This window comes from Pundamilia nyererei, unplaced genomic scaffold (assembly GCF_000239375.1).
Source record: "Pundamilia nyererei isolate P.nyererei 1_Seehausen unplaced genomic scaffold, PunNye1.0 scaffold00064, whole genome shotgun sequence".
Classification (NCBI taxonomy): Eukaryota; Metazoa; Chordata; class Actinopteri; order Cichliformes; family Cichlidae; genus Pundamilia; species Pundamilia nyererei.
The window spans coordinates 118,981-130,652 of record NW_005187465.1 but is presented as its reverse complement, the minus strand read 5'-3'; the positions used below and the strand labels follow the sequence as shown (position 1 = coordinate 130,652).

Sequence of the window (11,672 nt, the reverse complement as noted above, 5' to 3'; positions counted from 1 at the left end):
TTTTACTGTAATTACTATGTAGTTATTTCCAAGGACTTCACAAGTAATTATATGTGTTTCATAGCTTCTCTTCATATCTTGACATTTAACCTTGGCTATGTGTCATCTTCCCACAGCCGTGATGTTAACTCAGGCATCACTCCTTCCACATAACTCTGTAAATTGAGAGAAAATGAGTGCATCCATGCTCTTCCACTTATCCAAATCAGGATCACAGTGGGATTGGAACGGTACATCCTGGATGGGTCACCAGGATTAAGACAGTGACAGACTATTTGTGTCTTTGGACTGTGGGAGGAAGCCACTGTACACCGCGAGAACATGCGCTCCGCACAGAAAAATCCCAGAATGGACTCAAAAGCAGGACCTTCAACAGTGCTAACCATCGCACTACTATGCTGACCATCCAGCCATCCATTTTCTTCCACTTGTGAGAAAATGAGTTATTTTATATTAAGGAAGCCAGCTCATATATACACTATATAGCCAAAAGTATTCACTCACCCATCCAAATAATTGATTTCAGGTGTTTCACGCTACTAAATATTTCACAAGTCTGTTAGTATTAGTGGTATTATAACAAACTGGAAGCAAATGGGAATGACAGCAACTCAGTCATGAAGCAGTAGGCTATTTAAAATCACAGAGTGAGGTCTGCAGATGCTGAGGTACATAGTTCACAGAGGTCACCAACTTTCTGCAGAGTTATAGCTGCAAAGGGTGGGCGGACATTATATTAAACTCTTTCGATTAAGAATGTCAGTCAAGTTCATATGTGTGTGAAGGCATATGAGCTAATACCTAGGGCAATTTAGTATATTTGCACAAGAACTTTTTTTTAACATGCCCTCAATAAATAGGCAATTTTACAGACAAAGATGGTCGGAGATGTTCTTTTACTTTAAAAGAACAACTTTTTTATTTGTAAAGAGTTTATGTGTACTGTCATAAAAACAAGAGATCGTTGGCTAATGTTGCAGAATGGCACACAAATGCGAGTTCTATACTATTTATAAAGAATAAATATAAAATATAAATGTAAAATTTTTACCTATCTAAAAATTAGCTACGGTACCTACCTATATTTATGTCCAATTCATCTCTTCAAGCATGGACAACTGGGATTGTCAGGTGGCAACTGGAACTGAACCATTAGCAAGGTGAGGGTCTTTTGGGATTGCAGGGAGCAGTTTAGCAGTGTGGCTGGCTTAAATGGGGGTTAGCTTGGCCTACATTAACCTGAGCTAGCTGGTAAACCCATATATAAGAAACGTCTACATGAATGCCAGGACCTGAAAGTAAACATTCAGGACCTATTTATTTTTATTAATTTGTTTAGGTAGTTTTGTGGTTGATTGGTTTGTACTAACATTACATTTTAAGAATATTTTAAAATAAAAGAAGAAGAAAAAGTCCTCCTCATGACGTCAGTACACATGGCCAATCAGCGCCATGGGAATCTCTCTCGGTCTCTCACTCACTTTGCGGCCGTGCGTGCGTGCTTGCGTGCGTGTGTCAACTAGTTGTTAGCAGAGCTAGCTACCCAGTGAGCTAGCTCGTTGAAACATTTTTTGTTTTTGTTTAGTTTTTGTTTTTTTACACAGGGTCCGTTTATACCAAGAAGCATTTGTTGTTCGTCATGAGAGGGGCCCACGGCTCCCCATACATGATGTTTGTCACCCAGTCATGCCAAAGAGGAGCACGGCCTCTCGGGAAAAATGATAAGTTAGCTAACGCCAGCAAAAAGTGAAGCTACAGTTTTTTAACAGCCGATTTCCTTCCTAGCTAGCATCCTGAGACGGAAAGCGCTGAGATTTTGCATGAACTGGATGCGGAAGGAGGATATAAGCCAACCTGGACAGCTATTGCTAACTATGAGCTATGCTGGGATCCAAAATCGGAGAACATCTCACTGTGAGCACAATTATTAAATCTATCAAGCCAGCGTGAGATAATAATAGCTAATGACTTTCACCTACCTATTAGCGGTTAGCGTTAAGCTGTCTTGTTTTAGGGTGACGTTACAGTTACCCAGTCAACGATAGGGACATCAAGATAGAAATGCTTGCTTATGCGGCCTAGCATTAGCCGGTAACTAGCATTAGGTATCCTAATGTTGTCTGTCAGGCAGTTTGAGGAGATAATCTTCGGGTTTAGGTCATGTTATCATATTCACTGAGGTCACTGAAACCACTGGCGGCTGCCCAGAGGTGAGAAATGCACAGAAATCTTTGTACTATACGATGAGCTGCCAGTTAGCTTGCTAGTGCCTGTCACAAAACTTAATCTAGCTGGCACAACAATGGCCTGGACGTGAACATAGGGAGTTCATGCTGTCGGAAAACCGAATATGTCAGATATGTCATATATCACATACAGCTGTTTTTGTTTGTGTGAAAGACATCAAATGGCAAATTATGTTTGTTATAATCGTTGTTTCACGTGCCATTGCTAGCTTATGTTATTCTTTTGCATTTATCGATCACTAAAACGATTCTGTCACTTCAGTTGCAATAAAGGATAATTAGTGTCCTGTGATTTTAATGTAATTAAGTAAAGGACAGATGAAAGAAAAGAGTAAAATGTTAAAGTAAACAAACTAAATAGACGTTATAAGTTGCACCTGAAACAAAAAGAGCAACACTAAACTTATTTGGTGATTTTTATTAGATTTTCAAGATTGTTTTTCCATATAATCCAGTGTTTAAAGTGAAGCTTCATAAAAGAAAACTGACTAATTGTGATCTCTCTCACAGATGAGCACTTGTTCGTGCAGTCATTGGGTTACCAGTGTGTCAAAAAGTCACTCTGCTGATTACCCACCGAGGATTGGGCTAGAGTGTGGCAACGCTGGTGCAGGGAGGGAGCTTATTCTGGCACAAGAATATGCAAGGACTCTTTATCTCAGCTGAAGTGTATGCATATATCTAAGACACAAAATTGCTGTGCTTGATGAAACAGTCTTGGTCAACCTGCCATGCCCCATGGACATGCCATCGTAGACACAAGATACCGTGGCTCAAACTGCTGCACAGTTTTTTGAGCTACAGCCTTGGGGGAAGCGTTTCAACTTTTAGTTGAACCTGAAGGTGGAGATGGGTTCCCAAGCTCTTCAGATACTGCGGCAGGGCGTGTGGGCTTCGCTCACTGGAGGGTGGTATGTGGATCCCCACCAGAGCACATTCTCCAACTGCTTCCACCTCTACCTTTGGATATTTCTCCTGGCTTTCCCCTTTCTTCTGTACATGGTAAGTTCATTTTCCTATCACCATAGGAGCTACCAAAATAATGCACAAATCCTTTTAAATCAGTTTTCAGAAGTTAGCCATGATGACACGATAGCTTCAAGTAATTTCACTTATATAGGTCAAATCACAAATTTACCTCAAGAAGTTTAATAATCCGTTTCTAACTTGCATGCCCAAGCCCTTTTTACACATTGGCAACTTCAACTGACTTAATCATCTCCCAGGATTATCATGTGTAAAATGGGTCAAATACTATGTTTTGAATAACATAACTGCATTTTTTTAATGATGTAAACTGTATGAGAGACTCATTCAGCACATATGCATGGGATAATAACTTTATAGTTTAACTTCTAGTGCTTGTAACAATAGGGGGAATAAAAACTAAGGGTGTTTGCCTGAACTTGTGTGGTTAAATTAAGATCCTGATTTAAAACAATTCCATAATAAGTTTGAAATATCCAGCTATATTTAACACCTCATTTCCAATTAAGCTTCCTTCCTGGTTCTAGTTCTTTGACGTGACTGCCTGGTCTCATTTTTGTAATTCCTCTCTTTAAATTCCAACTCCTTGTCAGGCTCTTCCTCCAAGCTTGTTGGTGGCAGGTGTGTACTCTGCTGTGGTTGCTGTATTTTTTACTGCCATTAAAGTGGTAAACTACCGACTTCATGCAATGTTCGACCTTGGGGAGATTGTAGAGAAAAAGCAGGCCTCACTAACAGCTGAAGTGCCAAGGACAGAAGAAGGAGAAGAGGGGTCAGGTGCTCATGAGGGGAATCAGCACAGGTAATGTGATGTGTCTTAAAGAAAACTTGCCTGTTGCGATGCTGTGATTTGCTGAATTCTTTGAAAAAAAAAATTTCTTCCTGCATGTGACTATTTCACAGGGATAGTCATGTTGGTGTAGAGATGACTGTGTTTCGGAAAGTCAACTCAACACCCCCAGTGCGTTGCAGCTCCCAGCACTCTCTGTTTGGATTAAACCAAGTGTCGGTGAGGATTACCATATTTACTAGCATGCAACATTATCTCTTCTGGCTTCCAACATTTCTCCAGTTCTATCTATTAGAATTTTTTTAATTCATTAATTTGGTCTGTCAGCAAACTACAAGATGTAGCAAGCTTTAAAAGCTAGCAGGTGGTATGGCTACAGGCAAAAAATTAAAAAAAAATAGACAGCAGATGATTGAATAAACCAAGTTACTGTTTAACCTAAGTACACTTGTTGCTATGATCTTTCTAACTCGTAGCTCCTCATTAAATGCTAATTGGTCTGAACCTCCCGTGGCTTAGTGCCAGGTTAAAAAAAATTGTATTTTCCATGATCAGTATGCCTGTAATGGTAGTTTGCAAGATTTTTTTTTAGTTCAGTACCAAGCTAAGGGGGGATTTTTTAAGTACGTAGCGATGTTCTTATGGTTTCGTAATGCATAATCATGTGTATCAGGTGGTTTAAAGCATTGTGTATATTCTTTCTTACTCTTCAGGAATTCTTGCCTCAGTTGGAGGATTCAGGGGGTACTAAGGGTAAGCATCTAAATGTTTTAATTCTGCATACCATATTTTTATTTTAAATCATGATGTATATAATAGATAGTCTGACATTTTTATCCAAGCATATGTTTTAAATTTGTAATTTCCTTTTATTTCAGATATCAAAGAGTTAATGCGGGAACAAGGAAGCAATAATGTGATTGTCACGTCAGCTCAACGTGAGATCCTACGTCAGAGTTCCCAGGACCCCATTAGTAAGTCTGTTATGTTTCACTGTTTAGAAATGAGCATTAGATACTGGAAACAATGTTTAATCCTTCCTGTATAAGTCAGGCTGTAAGTATATCAGTATTTTCATACAAATTTAGGAAAGGGGGGGGAAAAATGGAATCTTGAGAAACATAATTCACAACGTCAGTGTTACAGCTTGCAAAAGTGCATTTCAGTCTAGGGGGTCCTTTTGTCCCTCTGTGGGGGGATACTCCCACTAGGTTTATATCTGGGACTCTCCACCATTTGACCTTAGAACTGAAGAAGCTTCTCGGATGAGAGGTGAAACGTCTTCAAGTAACTTAAAGAAGTCCAGACGCTTTTCTTTGCAAGCTCCTTTGACTACGATGACCTGGATGACTGAGAACCTTCACAGACATTTCAGTCTAATGTTTGGTTTTCTTACCGTACAGGGGCTCTGAATGGGGTCTCATCCTGCATTGTTGCCGCTCTTGGAGGTGAGTTCCAAGGTCTTGTAGGAGTATCTGGAGTGTCAGCTGGATTTGAAGAACCTGGAGCCTTGTCTATCCCCCCTTCACCCTCGAGTCAAGAAGATGGAGGCGAGAAAGAACACTTGCAAGAAGTGGAGATGTTAACAGAACAGTTGTCTCATCAGAGTTCCAAGGACAATAATTTGGGGGCTTACTCTCCCCTTGGCCCCTCTGCTGAATCTGAGAGTTTGGGAGATACTCCCCTAAGCCCTCTTATAAAGAGTAGTTTAAGTGAGGAACTCAGTGAAAATCTGCTGGGTTTAGGCCTTGACCCTGTGGCTTTTGCTCCTGGGACTGAGCTCCCCGGCAGCCGCAGCGGAGTAGCACTAGCTGCTGGATCAACAGACAGTTGTTTCAGTGCTGGTGGAGCTACCACAGACCGTGAGACGCTAAGCACTGTTAGCAGTTACCGCAGTGAAAAAACTGATTCAACTCAGCTGGAAAGTCCTTCATTCAGCCAGTCGCGGCCTGTAGATGGACAGGTTTCTGCCTCAGCACCAGAGATAGGGTCTGACATCCACAAGCCCACAGAGGATTCAGCAGTGCAAGATGGCAGTGATACTGACAATCTGTCAGACAGTGTGTTACTACGCTCCCCTTCCAAAGAATTCTCCCTCAGCCAGGGGCTAGACCGGACACTTGTTGAAGGAGAGGATCTGCCATCTGTACCTTCTGATATTGCACAGCCCCCTCCTCTCCAGAACTCTTCCCCTTCAAGTAGTGGCCACTCAGAGGTTTGTGAATTGGACAGGAACGTCCCAGTTCCTCCTCTACCCCCACCTCGGCAGACCAATTCAGTGCCATCAGGGCTGGCCCTGGGTCTGGTGTGTTCTGAGCCTGCTTTGCCCATATCTTCTACCCCATTCTTACTGTCTGAGCAGCCTGCTCTGCAGTCCCAGCAGGTTGTACGCCCTAAAGACTTAAAGCTGCTGCGGGCCAGCGGCGGTAGCATGGGGCACAGGCCAGGCCGAAGGAAAGCTCCAAGAAGGCGCGCTGGAGCTGGCAGTAGTAGTTTTGACTGTGGCTCTTACAGGCGTCACCACAATCATAGACAACACAGAGATTACATACCAGTGCGCAATCGACTCGGCACTAAGGCTTACAGTGAAAGTTTGTTTGAGGATTCCAGTGACGAGGACGACGGCAGTGACATGAGTGCAGGTTCTAGCCTGGGCTCTCAGCGCCGATACAGCTCAGATGATGATGACGATGATGATGATGACTCTAGTTCCTCTACCTCCTGCTACTCTCCAGACCTTGCTAACACTGGCATTACATCGACTCTTCCCCCTGCTGCTCAACTGCCTACTCCAAGGGAAGGGGATTTACCCGAAACTGCTGGCCCCTCACATCCTCGTGCTGCTCAACGCTCTTCTAGCACCGCTAGTGCTAAGACTCACGCAAGAGTGCTAAGTATGGATGGGGCAGGTGGAAGCCAGAGCAATGCAGTGGCTCTGCCCTCTACTCTGCTTGCAATGCCCTCCACCTCCACGCCTGCACCTCGGACTCTCACCATCTCTAAGTCTGATCTGGAAGCCCGGACTATACACTCTGATGGCTTTGCTGGAGCTCACCATCATCGCTTGGATTCACTTGGAGGCTCTTGGACTGGCAACCAGATGGGCTGGAGAACAGGAGAACTGGTTGAAGAGGGGGCTGTTGGAGGTGGTGAGTTTGCAAATTTTCAGTCAAGAATATATGTTTTAACTTACCCTACTGAAACAGTTTTCATCATGGTTTGGAGGTCTAACTAATTAAGAAAGTTAACCTTCATAGGGAGTCGCTGATAGTAAGGCCTATTTGTAAGGCATCAAATTGTTGCTGATATTTTTTTTCTGTAATATATTTGATGACAGACCACTATTAATTTGTACTTAATTTAATCACGAGTAATGACTCCATGGTGTAGTGATTAATACATATACCTTATTTGTGAAAGATTTTATTTAAGATGGCGAAGAGACACAAACCCAGCCTTGGGGTCTCACAAGCTAGTGTACTGTGATCTAACTAGATGTATCTGATATGATCCCTGTGTTGGTGTTGTCCCTGGTGATCATAATTAATATTGGTCCAGGTTCAACATTGCAAGTTATATTGTCATATGGAAAAAACTGCCAATGTGTACTAAAATCCAAAACGGGGCAGTTGTGGTTTAGGATGGGTTATGGGGTTATAGTTACGGTTATAATTATAGAGTTAAGGTTAGAGTTTGGTCCGAATTTCTTTCCACGTCGCAAAACCATGACATCACAACAATGTGATTGGTCACTTGCAATGATGAACCTGGCCCATCATTAGCTTCGGTGATCCTAGAACAACATTGGCACATTGATATCAGATTGTGCACTATACCCAAGCCAGTATAGAGGTGACGGTTGTGTCAGGAACTCCATCTGATATGAAGTCTGTGCCAAATCAAACATGGGTTCCATGTGCTGTGGCAATTCCTTTGGAAATAAGAGAGCAGCTGAAATTCTATTACTTTTTTTTTTAGTTCCAAGTAACCATGAGGTGTGATCAGAAAGCTCTGGAAACGATTCTGTAAAAATCAAAAATCATGCCTGTATACCCATTCAAGAATATATTATACACTGCACCATTGTAAGTGGAGCTGCTATATTTAGATCACTGTAGAAGTCCTGTTATGTCTTCTACTTATGTCTCAGTAGCGCCTGTTGGATCTACTCCAGTGTATTCCTTCAACTTAATTTTCATTTTCAATAAGTTTACAGTGTCACTATCAGACAAGTGTGCAATAAGAGCAAATGGCAAGAAAAGACTATGTTGCAATGTATTTGCAACTCTCATAGGCTCGTATTTTGTCAGGTAATTGTAAAATGCAGTGTTTCTTTTTTGGCTTTTCTGTTCTAAGATTTTGTGTAGAAATTTCACCAGAACCTCAATCTGTTTTGCAAAGGAAGTATGGTCTCATTAAGAGCTTGTTTGCACTTGGAGGGGCTGATGCCCTGCATAATCTGTTATCCTTCAGAGGTTGCTGGCGATGCAGGATTTTCAGCTCTGTGTGTCCACCCTGCAGCTGGATGTGAGACGTCATCTCAGCCGAATTTCTCCCAGATATCTTCTGCCTCTCTATTACCGGAGAGACCCAAAAGTGTTCACCGCCAGTTCCCCTTAGGTTAGGTGGTTATGAGGAAAACTAGATGCTTCATTGATTGGGTGGGGTGCTGTTTTCAAGTGGAGGGCCATAAATGGCACCTAGCCCCAGAGGCTTTGTCGCACATATATAAATTACTTGGAGCTGACGGCAGGTTTTTGGCTTTGGGGCATTTCTTGCTGCTCCTGAAAAATTGTTATGTCCTGATTAGGAGAGACCGTATAACAACAGTTGTGTATACAGACTGTCTGAGGCACTTGCTGTGTGACATTACACAGCCTGGCTCACACTCTGATTGTGTGGAGCAGTGAACACCTCCTGTCATTATGTGTGACGCATGTTCCCAGTGCATTGAACACTGGAGCGGAGCTACAGAGGAAATCCACTCTATGGGGAGTGGAGACTCAATCCCACAATAGTCCACCACGTCTGAAGGTGTTCGTATATTTGTTTGCATCATACAAAAACACAATCTCCTCTTTTCTTTTCCCTAAAAAAATTGAGGGCAAAACATTAGGGGAGCTCACCCATGGCCAGGCGCACTGCTATAAGAGTTTCCCTGAGCAGGTTGAGGGAGCAGTGGCTGTCTTTGATTTTGATTGTTCCATGATGGATCTAACTTGTCTTCTCCACAGCCCGGCGGTGGACACTGCCTTTGCACAGGGGCCTGGTGTCACAGGTGTCACAGAGCAGTTAGCTGAGACTGGCACCTGAAAGGCTGAATTTAAATGAGTTGGGTCTCCCCCTGAGGTTGATTGAGACCATTCAGAGTGCAAGAGCAGTTTCTGTATTCTGACTTTATGAGGGTGTGTATTTGAGAGATGTGCAGCTACGAACAAAATTTCTTATCAGTGCTGTGTTAGAATTGTGTTAGACTTCCTTCAGGTTTTGCTAGATAAGGGAAGAGCATTTTCCTCTAAAGTGTTTGGCTGGAATGTCAGGCTGCCATGTTGGCTTTGGTAATGCACCAAAGAGATTTAACTACAGTTTTAGAGTTAGTCTTAGTCTTTTTACAGCTTGCTTTAGCATCAATGAAAAATAACAGTAACTGTAAGTTACATGCTCTATCTACCTACACATCATGTCTGTAGTTTTCAACTGTAATAGGGAGGTTTTGCACCCTAATGCTGCCTTCATGCCTGACATTAGGGATTCTACCTATAGCTGCCCTGCACAGGAGCTGTTAGCTTTTCGCCCCCTGCCATTTGGGGAATGACAGCCAGAGGTGGCTGATCTTTTGCATGGATCAAGGGGTAAACCCCGGTTCCTTGAAAACTGAATGAGGTATCTCACTCACACTTTGCCCATGCAACTGGACAGTGTCAGTAAGGCATCAATAGATTAAAAAAAATGGAAAAATGCTGACTGATATTTATTTATTTAGTCAAAATTATTTGACCTTTTGAATTTATTAAATTTAGTCATGAGTTAGTTGCTTTATGGTGTAGTAGTGGCACATAGAAGAACAGCACTAAGAATGCCTGGACCCCATGGTCTTGGCGATAAGAGCTTCTGTGGCTTGTCATGCCAGAGGGCACTTACCATAGTGAGATACCGCATTTGAGCTTCAAAGAAATGAAGTTACCCTGGGCCCGTTTAAAAAAAAAAAAAAAAAAAAAAAACTATTAACAAAATCCTCACAAAACTAAGCTCGAAATTAAGCAGGCAAAACAAAGGTATAACTGTATCTTTACGGAATAAAGCATGAGATTGGGGTTTGAAAGAACACATTCAAATTTACAGATGTAACAGAATCTGCTTTGAAGTGTCTGTTTTGTGCACAAGAACAAGAATAAAGAAAACATTTAGAAAATAATATTTTATTCACATTTATTTTTTAGGTTATTCTATTTAATCAGATTATTTTAACATTGTGTAACATAATACCATATATGGACAAAAGTCCCTCTTAATCTTTAAATTCAGGCGTTTTCACTCCCATTGCCAGACTTACATAAAATCAAGCCCATAGCCAAGGAGTCTGCCTTGAGAAACATTTTTTCAAGAATGGCTCATTCTAAAGAGCTCACTGAGTTCAAGCATGCCAGTCAGTTTGTGAAATTGCTTCCATCCTAGATATTCCACTATCAGTAAGTGGTATTATTGCAAATTGGAAGCATTTAGGAACCACAGAAATGAAGGCTCAAACTGTGTAAAGTTATAGAACTGGCTTACTGACTGCATATAGTGCGCAAAAGTCTTCAAAGCTCTTTTGAGTCAATAACTGCAGAGTTCCAGAGCCCCCAGCACAAAACCATCAGCACAAAAACTTTGCACCAGCATTTTTGTGGCATGGGCTTCCACAGCTGAGCAGCTTTTACCTATATACTGTATGTATTAATGTCAGGTGTTTCCACTGTGTGTTATACTAGGGATTTTCCTAATTTCTTAGTCGACTAAATGAGGAAAAAAAAAAAGACTAACTGACTAGTCTGAAACTTAGGAACACTCAGGTAATAAGTTCCATTTGAGAAACTTTTATTGGAAAATGTCAAAAATTAATAACATAGGTATTTGAAACCATTTATCACATTCTTCAGTAATGAATCATGCCGCTTAAATGTGCAGCACCTTGCAGCATGCATTATCAATATTACACATTATACTCCAGATAGACAACAAAGATGAAAAAAACTTAAAATAAACCGATGTTAAAGATGATACAAAACCAAACACGTTCCACTAAAATATGACAAATTAACATCTAATAAATCACGACTTAAAAGTCCCAAGCATTATGAATGATGCACACTGTTCGAAAATCATGACATCCACTTCAATAAAAGTTAGAATCTAAAATAAAACAATAAATCATCCATCCATTTTTTTTCTGCTTATCTAAAGTCAGTCAGACATCCTTAGCCATCCCCTTTCAATGTGAAGGAGTAGCTGCTCTTCTTTGAACCCGTTCCGAATAACTGAATTCCTTACCCTATAACTAAGGCAGAGCCCATCCACCTTATGGAGAAAGTTCCTTTCCACTGCTTGTAACAATGATCTCATTCTAATAGTGTTAACAGAAAGATCAGGCCTAGATTAACAGATTTAGT

General features: G+C 41.4%; 1 protein-coding gene across 2 annotated transcripts in view; it reads left to right on the top strand.

Annotated features, from left to right (window-relative positions):
• Positions 1-1,495: 1,495 nt before the first annotated feature.
• The window catches only part of LOC102210045 (pecanex 3), a 29,154-nt gene continuing 18,977 nt past the window's right edge, over positions 1,496-11,672 (top strand). Inside the window, exons 1-7 of one of the 2 annotated variants that reach the window (XM_005735382.1) lie at positions 1,496-1,914; positions 2,757-3,248; positions 3,827-4,035; positions 4,137-4,242; positions 4,737-4,776; positions 4,902-4,997; positions 5,427-7,172. In XM_005735382.1, the coding sequence (XP_005735439.1) occupies positions 3,096-3,248; positions 3,827-4,035; positions 4,137-4,242; positions 4,737-4,776; positions 4,902-4,997; positions 5,427-7,172 (2,350 nt within the window). In that variant the 5' untranslated portion in view covers positions 1,496-1,914; positions 2,757-3,095. Of the gene's footprint in view, positions 2,211-2,756; positions 3,249-3,826; positions 4,036-4,136; positions 4,243-4,736; positions 4,777-4,901; positions 4,998-5,426; positions 7,173-11,672 lie in introns of both variants that reach the window. The other variant, XM_005735383.2, reaches the window with a different exon arrangement.